Source organism: Hypomesus transpacificus, chromosome 25 (genome assembly GCF_021917145.1).
Source record: "Hypomesus transpacificus isolate Combined female chromosome 25, fHypTra1, whole genome shotgun sequence".
Taxonomy (NCBI): Eukaryota; Metazoa; Chordata; class Actinopteri; order Osmeriformes; family Osmeridae; genus Hypomesus; species Hypomesus transpacificus.
In genome coordinates, this window is record NC_061084.1 from 3,319,062 (window position 1) to 3,342,934 (window position 23,873).

At 40.8% G+C, this 23,873-nt stretch overlaps 1 protein-coding gene and 1 long non-coding RNA gene across 8 annotated transcripts; one reads left to right on the top strand and one right to left on the bottom strand.

Moving 5' to 3' along the window:
* The first annotated feature begins 817 nt into the window (after nucleotides 1–817).
* On the top strand, nucleotides 818–23,797 carry c25h4orf54 (chromosome 25 C4orf54 homolog). 7 transcript variants are annotated; one of them, XM_047049282.1, is made up of 3 exons: nucleotides 818–3,696; nucleotides 9,905–9,987; nucleotides 23,425–23,797. In XM_047049282.1, exons 1-3 carry the CDS (start codon nucleotides 1,059–1,061, stop codon nucleotides 23,494–23,496), a joined length of 2,793 nt encoding a protein of 930 aa, XP_046905238.1. In that variant the 5' UTR covers nucleotides 818–1,058; the 3' UTR covers nucleotides 23,497–23,797. The 7 variants fall into 7 exon arrangements, with proteins under 7 accessions (XP_046905238.1, XP_046905235.1, XP_046905237.1 ...); XM_047049285.1 differs by lacking the exon at nucleotides 23,425–23,797 and adding an exon at nucleotides 4,043–5,763 and having other exon boundaries at nucleotides 2,990–3,696; nucleotides 9,905–11,869; XM_047049286.1 differs by lacking the exon at nucleotides 23,425–23,797 and adding an exon at nucleotides 4,952–5,763 and having other exon boundaries at nucleotides 2,990–3,696; nucleotides 9,905–11,869.
* On the bottom strand, nucleotides 20,324–21,758 carry LOC124487168. Its single transcript, XR_006958335.1, has 3 exons — nucleotides 21,502–21,758; nucleotides 20,674–21,257; nucleotides 20,324–20,448 (listed from the first exon to the last, which is right to left on the bottom strand). It is a non-coding gene; the product is annotated as an uncharacterized LOC124487168 (long non-coding RNA).
* Nucleotides 23,798–23,873: the final 76 nt, after the last annotated feature.

The window sequence follows — 23,873 nt, forward strand, 5'->3', positions numbered from 1 at the left end:
TTACTGATAATAATAATACTGAATAATTCACCTATCAAGTGAGAATAACCTGACCTAAGAATAGCACTGAATTAACTAGGCCTAAGGCTCACCGACATCTTAATCACCGGCAGCATCACTGCACTAAAAACATTGTTGCAAGTCGGTAGACTGATGTTCACATTATTATACGTATTAGTATGACACTAAACAATAGTAGTTGTTGTAATAGCAATAGCTTTTAGCCAACATGATCAAGTTTAGGCTACTTGTACTTGTAGTTTATTCTACCCACAAAATTATCTCTATACCATGTTGTTTTAAAATGTCAATGCAGGGAATACAATTTGAACTGAAATGTTGTGGGTGAGGCTACAGCCATGTGTTGACCGTAGCCTACTAAATTATCACAACTTTTTGGAACACTTGTGGAAATAGCTTTTTGATCATAGGCCTCCAATCGTTTATTTGTTTGGTCGGTTACTTGGGTTAGTCTGCTAGACAGATCTGTCTCAAGTGTGTAATAAAACACCCTGGCACATAACATCGCTGTTTAAAATAGCTGTTTTGACATGGTCACCTTTTCTAGTAGCCTACCATAGCTAACCTACTCCATGCGGCAAGTTCGTCCAGACAGAAAATGTGCCTATGGTGCGGTTCAGTGTGGAGTATTAATAATAAATAACCACCAGCCTGCTATATCAATGCGTTGTTGAAGGTGATGCAATTAGAGGTTTGTAATTGTACGCTGGTTCAGAAATAGGTTGAAAGCACTGCAACGATATTAGATATCTTAGCCTACTTCATGCTTTCGGTGGCAAGGCAAGGATCTGGAATGGTTGATGTGTAGTCTGGTTCCGTAACCAATGGCATCCGAACTGTCCCCTCGACTGACATAAAACTGATAGCCTAGAGGCACCATGGTTCTCATCCCAGTGGTTGACTCGTGGACGAATGGGAAATAGGTAATTAAGTTGGAGTCCTGCAAATCGTGAGGTCTATTTTTCCTTTCTGTCCGTGACACTTGCTACATTTCTAATTACCAAAAGTGAGTAGCGTAGCCTACTGCAGTGCCAACAATGGAAGCAACTGAGAATACATTACATCCCCGTAGCGTCGGTGGTACGCAATATAAGCTCTTATCTGATAAGTATGCTACTGGGACACATGATGAATTGAAATACGTTGATTTAGACAATTCATTAAATATATGCAAAACGAATGGAAACGTGTCTTCTCCTGGAGAAGGGTACCATGATGTGGTTCAGAAATGTTGTAGTAATGCAAGTTTGAAGGCAAGAGACAAAATTCCTGAAAACGAAGATCTGGTAAATCCCTTCAAAACGGTCAGCAAATGCAGTAGTAATACCGAAGCTAAGAAATGTATGGATAACAAAGACGTATTGGAACTTACATCCGACTTATATTTAAACGAAAATGTTAATAATTGCCTCAAATTAGGCATACACGAAATGTGCACTGAAAATCTGAAGTCCAACTCGAAATCAGCAGGATATATTTTACCACTGAAAGAAGAAACTGTAAACACTTGGAATGACAATGAAGATTTGCAATACACAGATATTTATCTAAGCAGGACAATTGAGTCAGATGATGATGTTATAGTCTTGTCCGATGATTGTGTACCGTGCCTCATGGAGGATGAATCCCATTACATTACTACTCATGAAATCCTGCTCTCTGAGCTTTCAGATCATGAAGTGGATAATGACATCGGAGCAGGGTCCTGTTGGGACATTGAGGCTGATAACCAAATGTACTCTTTTGTGGATTATGCTTCTTTTGATTGTGACGAAACGAGAGATGTAGGTGAGAGAGGTAAAAACAAACAGGGTCAGTCTATTGGCAGAATAGCAAGCCGTGTACTTGAAAATGATAGATGTGGTAAGGCAACGTGCAACTCCTCGGAGTGTCTTAAGACACCACTTGGTAAGTGTAATGGGAACTCTGAGGGGCAGATTCACTTGTCTATCAAAACAACTTCCTGTGCTATACATGAGCCTAGCAACATCCAGGAAAATGAAAATACTCTTTATCATGCTAAGCATGCAGGAGACGTGAGTCGGTATGTTTTCAGAGGTGATGCGAAAGCGGATAGATTGTGTGATGATGCGAAGTGTTTAATTGCTGCCCCCGGGTGGTTGCACTTTGGCAGCAAATTAAAAGGCAAACATGGTAACGAGTACTCCAGCAGTGCATCTAGCGCTGTGAGTGAACTTGACGACGCCGACAAGGAAGTGCGCAATTTGACAGCCAGAGCGTTCAAGAGTTTAGCGTACCCCTATTTTGATTCCATAAATGTTTGCACCTCCAGCGATTCATCTGCTTCAGAACGTGGCCTGGGGATAAATAGCTGGTCAACGTTTGTGGACCTTAAATATGGAAACATATCCCAGGGAAGAGGAAAAAATAGCATGTCCCATAAAATGTCATCTTGTACAATGGCAAAGAAAAAAGACGATCAAGGTTGTAAAAGCGGTGCATTAACTAACATAAAGCCACCCCCGAGCAATATGTTTAATTTGAATGGCAATCCTCATAACGCTGCTTCAAAAAAGAAAATTGCTCTCATGGGAACCTTTGGGCAGGGCCATAGTGGAGTTATTACGCTTACAGAGACATTAAATATTTGCTGCAATGTCAAATCAGGGGTGCCTCGGGGAGAAAGGCGTTCAAAATGTCAAACTGTCAAAAATGTCAAAAACTCAGCAGGATCACGTTCCACAGATGAAGTTACCAACGCCTCGCCAGGCGGACAGGGTGGTGAGACTAGAAGACGACCCTGTAATGCAAGGGAAACCATGGAAGACACACACAAGAAAGCAATATTCGCATCAAGTCTTCTTAAAAATGTTATATCCAAAAAAATGCAGTTTGAGCACGAGCGCAAAATGGAAAGGGGGGAGATATGCGAACCCTATCAAGTCCCATCACCCTGCTTTGTCCATCAAGACCTAGAAAATCTCAAGGAAAATGGCACAACAAGTGAGTCCAGGGATAGGCAGAGCTCAAAATATTCAGAGGCCGGTTCTGACAACACAATAGTTTGTGTTCAAGAATTAGGGGACATTGTGGACAGCAGTTTGTGCGATGCCAAGTGCGGCTCTGGGAGACAAGCTTCTTACACTAATTTAAAGTCGGCAAATGAAGTGGGATTCGATACTAAAAAAAGAGCATTCGAAGCGGCCAAAAGCACGTTGCTTCGAAGCAAAAATAGCGCTTTCAGATCCTGGAGGGACGGTGAGCTAGAGTTTCAAAAGGAACAAACAAATTATCAAACTCCAGAGTGGAAACTGCCTTCGACTAAAGACAACCTCGGAGACACAGACTTGTGCGCCGATTCGGGGACTAGTAAACTGGCACATTTGTTTGTGCCAAATATCCAACTACCATCAAGTGAGAGAGAAGTTGATAATCAGCTGCAGACTATGAATTATTTGAAACGCGCGCCCAACGATCAGAAAGAGGGAGAAGGCATGAGGTTGCGCTCTGACAATACCTTATATGTCCCTGATTCAACAAGAACTTCGGCTCCATCAAAATCACCGGAAATCAAATTGAAGAGTTTGAAATACAACAAAAGTGACAAGTTTAACATCTCAAAATGTCCTATTTTTAACCTAGTTTGTAATGGTGCCAACCTGATAAAGACAGCTGATGACTCCAGATGCCATGCGCTCGCTCCGGTGTTAAAGGGTGAGTCCTCCGACAAAGTACCACACTTTATGGTCAGAGACATAAGAGACAGCAAGGGAAAGCTTCAAACACCCATACATCAAGTTAGAGATGTGCGTAAATTGGTTAAAAGTTCTTATCACTTTGTTTCCTTGGATAACAACGATAACAAATTCAGTTCTTTTGGAGTGGACCTTCATTCAGAGCAAAGGATTCAAAAACACAGCTGTCATAAAAACCGTGCATCAGTTTCCCCCATAGTGATAAAGTGTCAGTCTGTGAATACAAATAGTAATGTTAAGGAATCTGAACATCTAGCTGCAGTCTCTAAATGTAAACTCAATAAGGATACTTTTGAAATTGATAGGTCATCTCCAGAGGTTGGATCACTTATCCATCAACCAACAGAAATAGTGCCATTAGGTAATACAAAAAAAGATATGTCAGAGGGACACATTGGATTGAAAATTGAAACTAGAACAGCTTCTAGAAAACAAGAGAAAACACCTGATATAACTGTGAAAAAAAATGAAACCAAGATGGCCAACAAGGCTGCCTTACAAAAACTACAGGCTGCAGTGAAAACCATGGAGCAGTTGTATGTTTTTGATAGAAATGAATGGAAAAGAAAGTCCAATCCCATAACAGAAAGCAATGTCCTCTCCCTGGTTTCCAATAATGAACTTGGTAGGCCTGTAGAAGAGGATGGACATGTAAGCAATGCTAGGCCAACATCCATCATGGAGAAGCTTAAAATAATGGACTCCTATCCAAGCACAGACAAAACTCCCCCTGCAATGACACCCTCCCCTAGTTTGGAGATAAAAAAAGAAAACAAACCAACCAAAACATTTTACATCCCTCACAGCAGAGAGGTGACAAATGGGCCCAAATGGCCCTCACAACAAGGTGGTGGAACAGGTAGCAAAACATTTTATCTTAGCGCCAGTCAAAATACATCAATAAACACAACTGCAAGTATTAATATGAATACAGCCCAGTCTCATGTCATCTCCCAAGCACCTTACAGGACTCAGGGCTTCTGTACAAAATCACCTAAAGTTCCAGTGTCATTGAAGATTTCTCAGGCAAGATGCCTAGTAGAGGACAGTGAGAGACCTAAGAAAAATGAGGCAGGTAGGCCAGTTACACACACCCAATCCATCATCTCAGCTGTACCAGAGAATGATCTAACCATACCTTTCAAGTCCCATACCACCAGCACCGAACAAATTGAAGGGTCAGGCCATGATAAGGCATCCGTTTACAATTTCAGCGCCATAGGTGCCAATACTCAAACTATTGTCTACCCACCGGAGCATACGAGCCATGCTGATGCTGTAAGGAAGCAGGAAGAGAGCCACCAGTCCCCAAAGCACTCCACCATTGTCATGGAAGTACAATCCCATGACACCCCTACCACCACCATCTATCACCACTCCCTCCCCATGACCATGTCCTCAGCTCAACACCAGGTCATTTGTTTCTCCCCCACCATGGCAACTATACCAACCATTGACCACTTCCAGGCCACCCAAAGGAAGATGCTGCTGGACCCTACCACTGGAAACTACTACCTAGTCGACACACCTGTCCAACCAGCAACCAAACGACTCTTTGACCCTGAGACGGGCCAGTATGTAGATGTGCCCATGCCGCAGCCACCTATGACTCCCTTGCCCATGCCCATGTCCATCTCTCCTTTGGCAATGAACCCTGGGGCTTTTGGGCACTCTTATATGATGTACCCAGGGTTTATGTCTACACCAACAGTGATCCCAGCACGGACAATGCAGTCCCAGATGTCCATGAACTCTGAGGCTGACAATGGAAATAAAGGCTCCCACTCCCAGCAGAGTGATGGGGTCTACATTGAGAGCCCATACTACATGGCCACAGGGAAGTCGCCACTGCCTCAACGTCTCACAAAGGTTAGAACGCCACTCGGAAATAACAATGACAAGCCACCCGTCATCAACATGGCCTCTCAGCAAGGTCCTAGGATCATTGCACCACCCTCCTTTGATGGGACAACCATGAGCTTTGTGGTTGAGCACAGATAAAACCACTGGTCACATAATATCTCCTGTAAGTGCTTATACTATGTTATTCAATGTCCTATATTGTTGTGTTTTGTTTGTCTTGCTTCAGCAACATACCGTTTTTTTCTTAAAATAAGCCGCATTTTCTATAAACCGCACCCCACCAGAATGGGAGCTTAGTGTTTTTAAACCGGATTATTACCGCACTGGAATATATGCCGCACTTGATACGGGAACAATGATCCCAAGCAATGCACGAGTATAGGCAGTACAGCATGCCGTTGTGTAACACACTTCGAAAGTAAGTAAGTGCGTAATGTATGTTTTTTATTGCCCGGGAATTAACTAATATTTTCTTGTAGACCCATGAGTTCTAAATATTCCCGATGGTCCCGAAACGGTAGCTAGCTAGCTTTAGTAAGCTTCCGGGCTTAGTTAGCTAGCATAATACTCGTAGCAATGCTACTACCATAATAGTAGACATCCCAACCTGCAAAAAATAATTTCAGGGAGGTGGCTTCACCGGCTACGCATATAATATGCAACGTTACCCTGTGAGACCCGCATTCGAACAATCACAAATGTGCGACGCTACTCCATAACGGGTTAAATAGCATTCATGAAAAAAGTTTTTCTACTGTTGTTTTGTTATACAAACGTTCTATAGGCCGCTTCGAAATATAAACCGCACCACCACAAGAAAAATCATCACAATCATCATCACAAAAGTATAAGATAATCACATCACTCAATGAATGTCACTCTGACTTTTTAAGCACTCCCATTCACTTTTATTTTTAAGGCTGCATCAATATAGCCTGGTCCTAACCAGACTCTCATACATTGCATTTGTACAGAGAGTCTGGGCTCAATCCATTGATAAGCGTTGACTTCCTAAACTTCTGTTGAAGTTTAAAACTATTTGATCTGCCAAGAGCCACTCTGGATCTGGCATAACCAATTGCTAGCGTTCGCCTTAGCCAAGTCCTTCACCACTAACGGAGCTAGCTAGAAAATTAAATGAACCTCGTTGGGATCAAAGATTGTTCTTGCTCCGGCTTTAACTTCTGGATATTCGGCAGCGTTGCCACAACGGACCGAATGGCTTTGCTCGCATCTTTCTCCGCCCCCATTACGGAACTACAACTCAAACTAGCACACAACATCAAGGTCATCGTTCTCAGTCACTCCCTCTGTTCGCTGATTGGACCAGTAAAAAGTTTACCGGAGACATCTGACCAATATACCTCAAGCCCAGACGCAGTACAGAAGCAAAATGAAAATTGAGCGGAAGTACGTAGGAGGGCAGCGCCAGGCTAGCATCAATAGACTTCATTTCAACAATCAGTATATGTAAGTATTTTAAAGATGCTGTAAAGCAAAACTGAAAATTAGTTTTAAGTTCATCACACCCCAGAAGAATGTGTTGTTAACAACCCATCCAGATTCGAATGAAAAAAAAACACTGACAAGCATATAAATTAGGCTTTGAAATCGTGAGAAAATCAGCATTCTTCTCTGCTTCATACTGGGGGGGTGTGTCGCCTGGAAGAGCTGAAGCTCCGCCTCCTCGAATGTATTGAATTTAGCAACAACAGCAACAACTAGCTAAATCAATTGCAGATATCAGAACAGACCTACCTGCAGTCTTTTCTCTCTCTTGCAGAGTTTTAAGTGTTAATTTCTTTGTCTTTTCATCGTACCAGCTGAGTAACAGAATGCAGGTTATATAAACTGTCTGTGATCTGACTTAGATAGGTGGCTGTGACGTAGATAGGTTGGGTTTTGCCCTGCCTATACAAAACCTGAGCTGAAAACGGGTGAGAAACTGTTTAACAGTCTAACTCCACATTTCAATGCAACAAAGTTTTAGCGCTTTACACATGCTTTCAGCAACTTATTTCACCCGTATATAATGTACTGAGAAGCAAATAATGGAATTTGCTTTACAGCATCTTTAATAACGTTCATTAGTGTTCCCAGTTTAAGCAATTTACCTTGACTAATCAATTAGCATGTGTCCCAAAAATGTTATGGCAAACCTAAAGTAGGCCCATATAATAAATAAACAAACTCTAAAACAGACTGCATAAAAAGAAAATACTGGCTATATAAACACAATTATGAACCAAAATGAAACTATGTATAATGCATATGTAAAGTTTGTGTTATATTAGCAGTCTATTTAAAGTACATGCTTTTATTTCAGCCAAACAGTGTAATAACATAACCGATTAAACTAACCCAACAAGATTCAATTCCCTGATTAGTTACACCACAAGACTAATAGACCAACCGGCCCCCCTTTCCCCCAGGCCGGTTGGTCTATTCCAAATGAACGTTTATGCAGCCCTTAGCCCACCCTCATAGTCTCGCGTAGACACAAGAGTGACACTTACAGATCGAAAGCTAGCTAGTAGAGACAATATAACGATGGAACACCAGGCTAAGAAACGTAAGGTTGGGGCTGAAAAATTAAGAGACAAAAATACATCACCTTCACTAGACAATGTTAATAATATAATGGGCTGTTCATGGCAGAGTTTGTGGTGTGTGCGTTTGTGCCCATGGAAAGAGAAGAGGTGCAGTTGGCAAAGCCTTGGGTGAAATAAAAGTTCAGGTCATTTGAGCCATTTGTTTTGCTGATACGGAGTGGGTTCAGCTGCTGCTGGAAATCAAGGCTTCCCCTGTAGCAGGGCAAGCCTCAACAGGGTCACCTTTTTATAGGACACAGTAATTCACAGATGGAGAGAGTGAGAAGACATCTAGTATGGCCAGTGTTCATCAATTACAGAAACGAATCATCATGAGTACACAACCCACTTTCCCTACTAAAAAGACTAGTATTCTGCAAATATGTGCTATAAAAATAGACAGAGAATATGTTATTAACATGTACCTACTTAAACAAACTAGTCAGCGAATCAAGCAAGCTACCAATTTCTAATTAGTGCCTGCATTTACATAATGTAAATATTTTGAAAATTAAAAGGGAATAAAGTGGCTTTACAAGATACTACCATTACTATGGATGCATAAAATGCCTGCAAGCTTATAAAGGGGAGTATTTGTCAGCCTTACAAAAGTCTTACAAACATGTCTGTTTGGAGACATGCCATGTGAACCCATGACATCCTGTTTGATGTAACTTTCACACAACTAGTGCACAGTGCCCGTGATGCAGTCGTTGATTAAGATGTCAGTGAAACCCACAAATCTAGATTCCTTGATCTATAGATAGTGCTTAGTGATAAAATTGGTGGCACACAGATTCCTGGGATGATAGATGGGGCATAGTGTCCGCAATGATGTTGGTGACGCATCATTCTAGTTAGATAAATAAACCTGACCCCTATTGGACCATAAGAATCATTCCCAACTGATAGATGAAATCAGATCAGGTTTTCAAATAATACAGCGTACAACACCACTATTAGCTAATCATCGAGGCAAATAGAAATGTCAGATAAGACAGTGGAGCTCAAAAATGAAAAGCACAGCGATCAAAGGACCATCGCAACCAAGATTTGCAAAATAAATACTCAAATTGACTGGTTATTATTGCTGCCGAATCTTCATAATCTAGTTGTCAGAGGTCTAGTAATTTATCTTAGCTGAAGTCAGCCATGAAGAAAACGCGAGTAAAAATATAAATGTTACAAGCTTGCAGACAAGTGCAGACACAGAATGTATTGTTTTTCTATGGCATTGCTGTTTATAGTAAACTCTGGCAATGTGTATAGTACAGTACATATACTAGGCCTACGTATAGTAAATGTCAGTGCGAGTAGAGTGTGCGTTGCATGCACACAAAGATTGACCTAGGGGCCCGTGACCACCTTAATCCACCACTGCATGTGGAAATGCACTATATTAAATCAGAAATCTTCAGCCAATTATTTCACAGCATTTTTGGGTACTTTATATTTTGGTACTTGACGGCATGGCCAACATGAATGTTAGATTACATTTAGACATTAAAATCTGATGGGGTATCGGATGGGTAAATATAGGGTTACAAAAAGTGAATCTGTCTCAACTGCAGGCCTTGCCCTTAAAGTCATTTGTGAGATATATATTTTTTTTTACCTAAATCCAGCGTTATTGTTCTTGTTTTGAGGTTTCTGTGACAATTAAAACAACGTTTTTCCTATGTCACACAATCTCTTCTTCTGTGTTTACACTAGGTAGGACATGTGATCTACTCTTGGAATCAATGCTGTCTCAACCATCTCTGAAGTACCAGCTTCCATTTGACTGCAAAATTAATGTTAAGTAGTTACATTTGAACTAATATGTTTTTAACTCAATGTTAAGGGAAGACAATGAATCAGATTATTTGGAGACAATTAGCCAGATACAACTATTTTTCATATTCTTAAATTTTACATCATATTTTTAAGCACTTTAAAGTAAAACATTGTAATCTTATGATATCATACATCATTGTGAAGTGCAACAGTATCACATAAGTAACACTGCAACTGTGCAAAACTCTTCGGCTAGATCTTTTGTTATAAACCTTACGTACATTTTATTTTGTGTTCTTTTAAATTCGAGTACAGGATACTGTGGGTGAGTTGTCACACTTAATTATATGGAAATATATCTCTGTTTTACAATATGTAATTGAAACACTAAATATAACACTATATATAACAATATGTCTTCTTTCGTGGGTGAATGATAATAATTCTTAGGTAAGGTACTCGAAATGTCATAATATATATTTCTTGGAATGTTTAATTACTGAAATTGTATTCATAATTCATTGTATTAATTATTTGTATTATTCTACAGATTTACATAGTTCTGTACATTTGTCTGGTCTTAAAACATTTGTGAGCTGGTATAGTGGATAACTACACCACTCCTTATGTAAATTGTGAGACCTACACCACAGGGGCGTCGTTAGATTATTTTAGCTGGGGCATGTGCCCCAGTATAAATCTGCTGTGTAAAGTTTGAGTTTTAACAATTTACTATTAGTCAGTGCATTCATTTAGATTGATAATCCTAGAAAAATAAACGCAGTCTCCCAATCAACGTTTGTTAATCAAAGCAGTTAAACCGAAAACACAAACCAATGCCCGTAGAATTCCACACTCAAAAAATAATTCAAGGGACTTGTAAAAGTTAAATAAAGGTATTCTTGCTTAAAAAAAATACTGACCTTCATTATGATGAGTATTTGGATTAACTGTATTAAAATTCATGAGTGAATCTCAAACAGCATTCTTTGTGTAAAATGAACATGTAGTTAGTAAGTTTATTTAGTAAAAATGAATGATTTGACTGACAGATTACATTTTTTGGATATTTGAAATAATTACTGTATGTTTCAACAACATTTTTTATTAATATTGTTAGAATTATTTTTAAGAACAACAATTATTAGACAACTCAACTTAATATTTTTGGAAACTTTACTTAACAACTTAAAAGAATGAGTGTGTATGAAGTGACGTCATTTCGTCAATGGTTCTGGCTCAGGCAGACGACACGGGGACGTGGCTTGGCGGGCACAGCTACTTGAAGGTCTGACTGGACTCCACCGAAAAGACCACAAGTTGAAGTAAGCAACATTTAACACAATAACAGTTTTACATACATCTCAATTACAGAAGCAACAACTGAGCGTGAAATATCAGCCGACCAACATTACTGTGATGTCAAAGTCATTCTTTGCCAAAGCTAATTTGACTTGTTAGCACACTTTGGCTAGCTAGCTAGCCGAGTCTGCATGTGCTATGTGTTTTCTTCAGAAGGCTAAACTAAGCTTACATTAGCCACAGTTATATTACATACAGTTCAACATTGGCAGGGCTATCAAGTTTTGAAGACAGGCAAGAGTGACATTCTCTCCCCCTCAGGAGGTCAAAAAAATTAATTGATTTTTACCTGACATCTTTGAAAGGCAGCAATGATTAATGCATCTCATAATTTTTTATGCATATGACATTCATGACATTGACATATGCATATGACATTCGCACTGGGTTCGATCCTGCCATCTCTGACATCCTAAGCGCCGCCACTACCAACTACGCCAACGAAAAGCTAGATAACCTTTGAAGCGGGTGGCATTTTACTTACCTGACCAGTGAGTTTCACCGATACACACCGGCTAAATCTATGAACTACTTGTTCTGAGCAGGTGTCAGTGAACAGGCTGTAAAACTGTTGGTTCAGAGACTCGTGAAAAACTGATGCTAATTATCTGGGAAACATTTTAACAGCAGTCAAGTTGTCATTGTTTGTGTCAAACAAGTTGTGAATTTGTTGTAACATTAAAACAGGGGATCATGTCTGTGCTCAAAGTGATGCTCGAGCTACAGAGGTTTGCTTTGTAGGTGAACAAAACTTTCGGAAGATGTAGCAGAATCACGAAAAATTACAGGATATGCTTTTTTTCCATTGGTTGTTGCATTAAATCTTACCCAGATACAATGGTGCTATTTTCCGATTGGCTATTGTATAAACCCTTTCTTTTTTTTGATTGGCTGATAAGTGGCAGGTTTGACTAAGGAGACGCGCTTGACTGCCGGTTCCATAGTGAGAGTGGGGCGGCCCAAGGAATCTTGGTTGGGTGCTGCGGCATATTAAATATATTATAAATATTTGTTTTCGGCGTGAGAAATGCAATGTGTGGCGGGAGGGCGTGACTAAAGACCAAAATGAGTGACTGTCACTCTCAATGCGTGACACTTGAGAGCCCTGCATTAGACTCTAACTTGTATAACTACAACACTTTTGAACCTTGTCGGCCTACGTTAAATTGGAGACAGGTCTGAAAATAACATATTTTTTACTCGCTCAATTCAATTCAGTTAACGTTACAATATGTGAAGTTAGGCCCTAGCAAATTGTCTACAATTTTCAGGTATTTGCAAGGCTAATGTTTATTTTTCTTAAACTTTTTTCAAAATCAGAGACCGGGTAATACCACAAAGACATTGAAAATGTGTTAGTCAAGTCATTTTTTGGTATTTTTGAAGGTCAGGGTGGGCTCTGTCCTAATTACCTCTTACCTCCGGCACCTTCCCCTCTGCCTTCAAACAGGCCAGAGTTACCCCTCTACTCAAAAAACCCTCCATTAAACCTGCCATCCTCCAGAACTACAGACCAGTATCACTGTTACCCTTCTTTTAAAAAACAATTGAACGTGCTGTATCTAACCAACTGTCAAACTTTCTCTCTCAGAACAACCTGCCCAACCAATCGGGCCTCAAGACTGGCCACTCCACAGAGACTGCCCTCCTGTCAGTCACAGCTGCCCTCCAGTCTGCCAGCTACAAGGTCATCCGTCATCATTATTTTTTGCTAACCACCAGATCTTGCTCTCCAGAATTTCTGAGATGGGCATCACTGGCACTGCAATCCAGTGGATCTCATCCTACCTGTCGGGAAGATCCTATCAGGTTTCCTGGGGGGGCAAACTGTCAGGCCCTCGCCAGCTCTACACTGGTGTCCCACAGGGCTCCGTCCTTGGACCTCTCCTCTTCTCTCTGTACACTACCTCACTTGGACCAATCTTCACCTCCCATGGCTTCTCCTACCACTGCTACGCTGACGACACGCAGCTGTACCTGTCGTTCCCCCCGACCGATCTGGGAATCTGAGCTAGGATTGAGGCCTGCCTCACTGACATCTCCGCCTGGATGACCGAGCACCACCTCCAGCTGAACCTCACCAAAACAGAACTTTTCATCATCCCGGCCAAACCCTCCATCTCCCACGATCTCTCAATCACCCTGGGATCTGCAACGGTGTCCTCTTCATCCTCTGCCAGGAACCTTGGATGACGAGCTCTCCCTCACGGCCCACATTGCTGCAGTCTCCCGGTCGTGTAGATTCACTCTCTACAACATCCGGAAGATCAGGAGATACCTGTCTGAGCACTCCACCCAGCTGCTAGTCCAAGCACTTGTCCTCTCCAAGTTGGACTACAACAACTTGCTGCTCGCTGGTCTCCCAGCATGTGCAACCCGCCCTCTTCAGAGGATTCAGAATGCAGCGGCATGCCTGGTCTACAATCTACCTAGACGCTCCCATGTTACCCCGCTCCTCATCTCTCTCCACTGGCTACCCATCACAGCCCGTACCAGATTTAAGACCCTGGTACTGACCTTCCGAGCAGTGAACGGGACTGCACCCGACTACATCAAGTCTCTCCTGCAGCCTTACACCCCAACCCGTCACCTACGGTCTTCTTCAAACAACCGCCAGGGGGCTATTGCACGAAACCAGGATAAGGGATTAAGTCGGAATATTCAAGTTTACCTGGATGAATTTAGCTTTGACTTGGTTGCACGAAAGCAGGTTGAATTAAACCCAGCCAAGTAACCATGGAGATTTATTCTTTGCAGCTAGCCTGCTCCAGAGCAGGCTAACAGCCAGGCTAAGATTAATCCTGGAGTCTCTCCTGTGTCCGAAATAAACGTTTTTAACAGTTATTCCGTTGTCTTCTGAATGTGTTCTTATTTATTTTTATCAACATGCATTACTTGTCACTATTGCTGTCACGAATTTGATTTTAGAAATGGTTCATGAAGTTGCAATGGTGATTTCAATGAAGTCAGTAATGAGGGCGATATACTGTATAAAGTCCCATTCACCTGTGTTTCTTACTGCACCATGGCATGCCCATTTCTGAACTACGTTTTGGATGACGAAACATTGATATTGAGACGTGCTTTCAGACGTGAGAGGTTAATACATTGTTTTACAGATATGCTTTAAGGCCGATTTATACTATCAGCGTTTTTACAGACACGCACACGGGGAACGCCCTCTCCGTCAAGAAACGCCCTCTGCGTGTCCTCGCAGAGCTCTCGCAGAGCTCTGCGTGCGCCTCCTGATTTTCCTGACTATCCGTCTGTCCGTGCGTCTTTTTACGGATACCCCTTGGCTGTGATTGGTCCGTATTAAGAACCGCTTGCGTCAGGGGTGGGGGCGGGGTTGCCGTGACCATCAAGAGAACAGAATCCTTTGACCCCCATTGTTGTAAGTTTTTACAATTCATATTTCAGCTAAACAGAACATGTAAATCAGCATCTGAATTCAAATGTAACAAGAAATGGGCAGTGTAGTTGCTGAAAATTTGCTTATTTTATTGATGAAATGGCTCATTTGTAAATTTGCTCCGACTTTTCGATAACCTAGCTAGCATTGCAGTTCAGCGCCATCTACTGTTCTGGCGGTGAATTGCTTTCAGCACGCAGAGCCGTCGGAGTAGTATAAATTCAACCAGTCCGTCCGACTCCGTCCGACTCCGTGCGTGCGTCTGTCCGTTAACGGAGACGCAGAAGTATAAATCGGCCTTAAGCGTGGATTGAAGTCACTTCTTTTTCTAGTTTCTTAATCTCCAGATAGTTTCCTCAGTGTTTTCTTCTTGATTTCAATACCACGGTCTAGATCCTGGAGACTTTTACTGACAGCAATCAGTGCATCTGCCAGCTCAATTATCTTTTTTCAGATGTTGAGTAGACACATCTGCCAGTTTGTGAATTCTGTAAACCACCAATCAATCCAGCACAGCAGGAATTGTGCATGGTTTAGATTTCCTTTAGTCCATAATTACTATGTTGCCAGGCTGGCTGTCAGGCTGTAGCCTACTGCGTCTGGATCATTCTACAAAAATATTTTATGAGTGCTATATAAATGACTTTTATTGTGTTAATTGTTGTGTGGTTTGAGTTGTATATTCTCACGTGATGCCTTCTTGCTGCATACAAATTGCCCTTCTGGAGCAAAGAATAAACTGAACTGAAACGACTTCTCATCATTATGGGCTAAATATGCATTTCCATACGATTTACATGATACCGCAGGCCTTCTGGAGTCCAGTGACACAGTCTCCTCATCATCAGCTGCAGAAGCCGCTTCCCATACTGCAGAAGTTCCTTCCCCCTGCCATATTGAATCTAATTTGTGTTGACAGGATGTGTCAAGCCATGTGCTTTTAATGAATAATACTCACTGGATCTTTGTCTGGTGGCAGGAGAGTAACTGTGTCGCTGTTTTAAACCAAGGAAGGCCTGTGATGGAAGGGATTCAGGGTGGGATGGCCTGTGATGGAAGGGATTCAGGGTGGGATCCCCTGCTCACCTTCGGGACGACAGAAGTTAGATGGGGAGTCAGATGACTGAGCGGTGAGGGAGTCTGGCTAGTAATCAGAAGGTTACTGGATTGATTCCCCGCTGTGTCAAATGATGTGCCCCCCCGCTGTGTCCTTGGGCAAGGCACTTCACCCTACTTGTCTCGGGGGGGGAATGTCCCTGTACTTACTGTAAGTCGCTCTGGATAAAAGCGTCTGCTAAATGACTAAATGTAAGTCGCTTTGGAAAAAGCATTTGCTAAATGAATAAATGTAAATGTGCCATGTTGATCTTTAAATCTCACTCAGGAGGAAATCATGCATTGCTCTGGCATAACGGAGCAGTATTCATTAATTGCGATTCATGACTTGTGTGGAAGGTTGTTCTTAAAGTTCATATCCTAAGTTAAAGAGTTGTTTTAATCCCTGCTAAATATATATAAAAAATGGTTTTCAGATGGAAAACAGCTGATCAAGAAAATGTGAGATAAGTTCCAATTTGTTTTCTGAAAAAGAAAGATTTGGGAGGGGGAATTGTCTTTAGTCTATCAACTTTAAGGCAATAAAAGGTTTGTATCTCTTTTTTTCAACATATGCTTAACTTGACGGGACAGGAATGTGTGAGATAGAGGGGAGGACAGCAGGCCATATTCAACTTAGGTCACAGTGGAAAGGACTGAGCCTCAGAGGACGCTATCCACTAGCCACCGAGGCTCCCCAGTTTTTGTGACTCATGTTTTCCGAATACCAAGGATTAATTTCAACACATTAAAACTCTCATCTGAAAAGACTAGAAACAATAGTGTGTGTGTTTGATGGCTGTGAGTTCAAAACTAACATATATGGGACTTAAGCTACACATAAAAGCTGAAAGCACCCATCCTTCTTGTGTAAGGACTTAAAAGCTGATGTTATTGTAAAACGTCTTGTAAAAGTTTTATTGTAAAACTTCTGATTTCTACCAGAGTTCAAACGCATGACAGACAGTTAGCATTACTGGAATCCGTTGATGATGTGGAGTTGGATGCTACTGTAGGTTTGGATTGTGAAACTGAAAGCGTGTTTGTGAAAGTTATCGGTTCTCTCTTGCTTAAGTTAGAAAGCATTTATAATGTCTCTGGTAAATTATAGATGACTTGGTGGAACAGCTTCAGTTTATCTGCACATCATCATCTCAGTATATTACAAATGTAGTGAGAGACATGTTGACACAAAATAACTGCACTGTTGATGAAAAGGTTGTCAGGGATTTAGTGAAAAACTTGTGTCTCTGCAATCCTCCAAGTACAGTTCTTGGTTCTGATGGTCCTTTTTTTTCAAAATATGAGAGGCGGAAGATTTTTTAAGGGGCGATTGACAGGGATTTTTGGGGTATTTCACACTGTTCCTTAAGGTCTCCGAATAGGGTATGTAACATTGGTTGTGTTGAAAATGGCCCGGGTGCTGTTCTATGCCCCCTGATAGATCCTATGAAATGTTCCCGGGAGAAAAACACTAGCTTTTTTGGTATGCTCATTCATTTTTAGATGAGCTGCGCGCTTATTTGGTTGGTTTTCAACGAGTGAAGCTGGGGGGCAAAAACGCAACACGGCCAACAGCACTCGCTGAAACACCGAAGGTGGAGACTTGAAATAAAAACGTGCAGATAAATCTATTATGTCTACACAACACTGTTTACAACACATTGACTAGATATCATTTGAAATGATAACGTTAGTTTCTTCCACTTCTGTTGTCGAAGCAAACTGGATTGACTTAGATGGGTAGAACGTTAGGCTACAGCTTAGCAACCAAACTATCGTGATTCAACTCGGTTCTACTTAGCTAGCTTTAGATATCTTGCTGAAAAATAACCTGACAAAGATCTGGACAAACATGCATCGTGAATTGTAGATTTACATAACACGCGTTATTTATATGAATTTAACACAGTCAGGAACATGAAACAACGTTAATCCCACTGCCAATAAACAAAGCTAAATCATCACACATTCTACCTATGCTCTTGCGTTAGAAAGCTAAACTAGTTTATATTCCTACAGTTTATGTCTTTTCACTACCTAGCTGTTCTTGCATTCCTTGCAAATCAGCGTTAATAAAAAGTAGGGCTCTCAAAGTTAACGCAATCTCACTTTAATGCGACAAAAAAAATTGTGCCGTTAACGCAGGTTTCTTTTTGACCCTGGGAATCACCTGTTGTCACATGATTTTGACTGCCGACGGCAGCTGAATGATGGAGAGAGCGATTTAAGATGGGAAGTTCCATTTCAAAAAGTTGCGAAATGGCTCGGTTGACAAAAGTAAGGCTATGCATACTGATTGTTAGGCTGAGTTTAGTTATCACCGGAGTACTTCCAGCCTAAACTATCACATGCAAGCAAAGCACACAGCTAGCAGTAGCGTTACCAGCGTTAGCAGCAGCAACATTCGCTCTGGTAATATATGGCAGCAACACTCGCAAAAGAAGCGAGCAGCTGACTGGGTTCAACCCTAACCCAACTGAATTGTTCAATATTAAGGTCAATCTGTGGTTGCTTGAGTATATGAAGTATGTTTGAGTGAGATTTGAATATTATGGAGCAGGACATCGTAGTAGGCAATGAGACAATATGACTTAAAAGTATTTTATATTCCAGAATAAGTCTAATTTTGTGGATGTTTAATATACAGCAGTATCATTTGTGAGTGAATAAAACTCCCTTACAATTTAAGTTGTGTTCCATCTGAACTTGTTATATGGACATTATCATCCAGTTAGGCCAATCTGGAGTTAAGTAGACCCTTTTAATAATATTCCCACAAACAAAATCATTTATTGGGGTAACATTTTAACAGATCAAATAGATTAAATAATTTTGCGATTAATTGAATTAATCGCGAGTAATCATATGAAATAATGCGATTAATTGTGATTTAAATATTTGAATAGCTTGACAGCCCTAATAAAAAGCAGATGAGCTAGAGTCTAGCTAACATTGACTAGACGGGTATTGCTGATGTTTGTCTATACCGTAGCGTAGACGATCCCTGTGCAGTTCGACCCTCAACACATTTGCGTGAACCATTTTTTGAAAACCTGGGATGATGTAAAGCAGGATTTGCTATGAAGCTGTTGGTGCAAAGAGGTGCATTCCAACCTTACGTTCATCACAACCGTAAACTGCAGTATGATTTTGTCAGTAACAGTTATTAGCAATGCTAACATATCCTGTGTCTAACCCCTGCCTTTCTCCAGTTCTTTCAAATAGATCATTTAGACAGGTGTTAGCAATAGGCCAGACTGCTATTCGTTTTCTGGCTTTTTTTTCGGAAGCCTCCCTTCTAATGCCGACTACAGCTAGTCTAGCTAAAGTCATTTGATGTGTTTAGAACCGTATTTAGCATTCTATTTATGCTAGATACAGGAGACGTTAGCAATGTTAATAACTGTTAGCGACAAAATCATACGTACTTACGGCTTGCGGTTGCAATGAGCATACGGTCGGAACAGCACCTCTTTTCAGATTCACCTTCTTGGCAAATCCTGCTTGAAATTGTCCGAGGTTGTCAAAACTGTCTTGGGTGAAATGTTCAGAGCAAATAAATAATTGAGTGTCGAACTTCGCCGGGATCTTCTCATAGACAAACAGCAGCCATGCCTGTCGAAAGTTTGGCTCCTTTAAGAAAAAAGTTACGAGTAATGAGCCCATTAAAATTTCTGTAATGTAACTGTGTTATTTAATTGAAAAAAGTTATGAGTTACATTACTAGTTACTGTCAAAAGTAGTGGAGTTACAGTAGCGATTACTTTGTAACGCGTTATTCCCAACACTGTTTACGTGGAAGATTTTGAAGTCTGTAATCCGCTTGGAACCTCGCGCAAAAAACATAGTGACAGCAGTGTATTGGGTACTTGCAGATGTCCAATCAGAATTTAGATCAATTAACATGAATTAATTTGGCACTCCTTTCTAAAGCTAATGATGTAAAAGAATTTGACTATGAAAACCATTTTTGAACCGCTGTTAAAAGATCTCATCACACTAGAGGAAGCAGACATTTTCTTTCCTACCATTGGTACAAATATCAGAGGAACTGTTTTTTGTGTCGCAGCGGACAATCTTGGTGCTCATTTTATAAGTGGCCTTGTAGAGAGCTTTAATGGGCATTACATATGAGATTTTGAATTAGGGACCATTCTGACTATCAGCAAAAGGAGGTGCAAATGTATTCTTAAATACATTGCTGTATTCAGTGCACAGAGACTAGTTTACACGTATGCTAGCTGCTAACATGGCCTCATTCTCTGCTTCTGAGGGTTTTCTGTTAGAGACGGTAACTCCGTTTGGGGGGGGGGACTTTGGGCTTTTTCACTTTGTAAACCTATAACATGCACAAAAAAATATATGTAACAATAAAGGAAAGGAAAAAGGCATATGAGCACTTTAATGACAAGACAGGTGAGGGAAAGCAGCGGCTAAAAAGGAGTAAACTGAAATACCTGGAGCAGAGTATTCATTTCTGCACAATGTGTCTCTCCAGCAGCACCTTTCTTGGCGTGGAAGATGGAAAGCAGTTTAGGGGAATAAAGGTCCAACATTTACATGAATTTTGCCTCAAGACGGTGGTGATTCGTTGAAACTCTGCGTTGACCTTCAACAAAAAGACAACAAAAAAAACAGGGAGACTGTGATTATTTAACTGGCTTAATAACACAGAAGTTACACTATATTCCCCTCTTATATTTAGAAAAAAAGAGACCATTAGGATCAAGAGCTTTACTTAAAGGATGGAAAACACAAAAGCATTACCAACTTTAGCATTTTCTGCCAATATGTGTTTGTGTTATACTGTGTAAGAGAAATGCTAATTACTCACATATAACACGTCAAACAAGGCAGGCCACCTCTCCTTGATCTGTTTGATGCTCCAATGAAGACTGACAACATCATGTCTTCTATGCACAAATGTGCTGGCCATTAACTCCTTGATTGTCGTGCTATCTTTCTTCTTCCATTCAGACAGAATATGTAGCCGCTGTTGCTCTTGGTGTTCAGTGCTTTCTCCTGAATGATAGTGTGGGAGATAAATCACTTCTCCTTTCCGTGCTTTTTTGACATTTTGTGCTGGTTTCCTCTCACCAGGCCCGGGTTGGTTTTTGAGAAAGTTGATTGTAACTTCAGGAAATCCAGGATTTCTAAGCTTCGACCTTTAATTTCCCATCTTGTATTTTAGGCTATACATCCATCCGATCCAACCATTCAGTTCAGTCAGACATGGATGTTTTTTGACTAAGGCTTCTGCAACCTGTCCAACCTGAAGGCCTGTGGGATAGGCTGTGTGACTGTACATGTAATCAGCCAGTTTTTCCATGATTTCAGACCTGACACAGGTGTTGTTGAGAACTGTGCCATCTTTTGCAAAGTCTTCATTGCCATTCCTCAGTACTGCTTCTGTCGCAACTGAGAAAAGTGGAATGACAATTTTATTTGACCATGATGCCCCTTGAGGGCTTAATATGACAGTGTCCTGTGATGACAATGACGTGCCATCCAACTGGTAATCTGCAGAACTACAAGAAAACTGTGATGATGAACTCATTAGTCTCAGGAACTGCAAGTGAAAGCACTACTGATGGAATAATTACTACTTTCATTGATTCCTTATGCTTAACATCTTTCGTAGAATGAAGTGTAAAGAAATCACCAAAGTCTTCATCAAGGTAATGCAGGGTTATTTCCTCATCAAGTTTGAATGTGTCCTTTACGGTCTCATGCAATTGATCCACTGTGTCTTGCATTCCTGGGGGCAGTGTGAATCACCTTTACAACAACAGGGTCCATCTGTATGAAATAAATCACAACAATCAAAAAAGAAAAATCAGAGTAAGACACTTAGGCATTTCTCTTTTTCACTTAATATTTACATTTAGTCATTTAGCAGACACTTTTATCCAGAGCGACTTACAGTAAGTACAGGGACATTCCCCCGAGGCAAGTAGGGTGAAGTGCCTTGCCCAAGGACACAACGTCATTTGGCACGGCCGGGAATCAGATAATATTGGACATTAATGTGTCTTTTTAAAGTGACCATGCGTTTGCCTCCCGCACAATATGCTGCCAAAGGGTATGTATCACTAAGTTGCTGTATCTGCAGCAGGGTCACAGGGTGACTCATTCAGTTGTAACAGGGTGAAATATTGTTATTTTATTAACTCTTTATGACATAATGCTCAAATAGATCATGGAGCATGTCTGGTGGGTTCCCTGTTACGAAATGGAAATGCTTCAAATTTTCTGTTAAGGTACAAGCTTTCTTGACACCATAACAATGTACCAGAGCAGGTTTCCTTTACAGACTGAAGAGGTAAAGCATAGTTCTCCTTTGTCCTTGGTAGAAAAAACCATGAATGCACCTCTTTTTGCTGATAGTCTGAATGGTCCCTAATACAAAATCTCATATGTAATGCCCATTAAAGCTCTCTACAAGGCCACTTATAAAATGAGCACCAAGATTGTCCGCTGCGACACAAAAAACAGTTCCTCTGATATTTGTACCAATGGTAGGAAAGAAAATGTCTGCTTCCTCTAGTGTGATGAGATCTTTTAACAGCGGTTCAAAAATGGTTTTCATAGTCAAATTCTTTTACATCATTAGCTTTAGAAAGGAGTGCCAAATTAATTCATGTTAATTGATCTAAATTCTGATTGGACATCTGCAAGTACCCAATACACCGCTGTCACTATGTTTTTTGCGCGAGGTTCCAAGCGGATTACAGACTTCAAAATCTTCCACGTAAACAGTGTTGGGAATAACGCGTTACAAAGTAATCGCTACTGTAACTCCACTACTTTTGACAGTAACTAGTAATGTAACTCATAACTTTTTTCAATTAAATAACACAGTTACATTACAGAAATTTTAATGGGCTCATTACTCGTAACTTTTTTCTTAAAGGAGCCAAACTTTCGACAGGCATGGCTGCTGTTTGTCTATGAGAAGATCCCGGCGAAGTTCGACACTCAATTATTTATTTGCTCTGAACATTTCACCCAAGACAGTTTTGACAACCTCGGACAATTTCAAGCAGGATTTGCCAAGAAGGTGAATCTGAAAAGAGGTGCTGTTCCGACCGTATGCTCATTGCAACCGCAAGCCGTAAGTACGTATGATTTTGTCGCTAACAGTTATTAACAATGCTAACGTCTCCTGTGTCTAGCATAAATAGAATGCTAAATACGGTTCTAAACACATCAAATGACTTTAGCTAGACTAGCTGTAGTCGGCATTAGAAGGGAGGCTTCCGGAAAAAAAGCCAGAAAACGAATAGCAGTCTGGCCTATTGCTAACACCTGTCTAAATGATCTATTTGAAAGAACTGGAGAAAGGCAGGTGTTAGACACAGGATACGTTAGCATTGCTAATAACTGTTACTGACAAAATCATACTGCAGTTTACGGTTGTGATGAACGTAAGGTTGGAATGCACCTCTTTGCACCAACAGCTTCATAGCTGTTTAGGAGCAAATGTATTTAAATGACTAAAAGTAAATATTAAGTGAAAAAGAGAAATGCCTAAGTGTCTTACTCTGATTTTTCTTTTTTGATTGTTGTGATTTATTTCATACAGATGGACCCTGTTGTTGTGAAGGTGATTCACACTGCCCCCAGGAATGCAAGACACAGTGGATCAATTGCATGAGACCGTAAAGGACACATTCAAACTTGATGAGGAAATAACCCTGCATTACCTTGATGAAGACTTTGGTGATTTCTTTACACTTCATTCTACGAAAGATGTTAAGCATAAGGAATCAATGAAAGTAGTAATTATTCCATCAGTAGTGCTTTCACTTGCAGTTCCTGAGACTAATGAGTTCATCATCACAGTTTTCTTGTAGTTCTGCAGATTACCAGTTGGATGGCACGTCATTGTCATCACAGGACACTGTCATATTAAGCCCTCAAGGGGCATCATGGTCAAATAAAATTGTCATTCCACTTTTCTCAGTTGCGACAGAAGCAGTACTGAGGAATGGCAATGAAGACTTTGCAAAAGATGGCACAGTTCTCAACAAC

Coding starts and splice junctions, on each gene's coding strand:
- c25h4orf54 (XM_047049279.1), top strand. CDS start 1,059: ATGGAAGCAACTGAGAATACATTACATCCCCGTAGCGTCGGTGGTACG.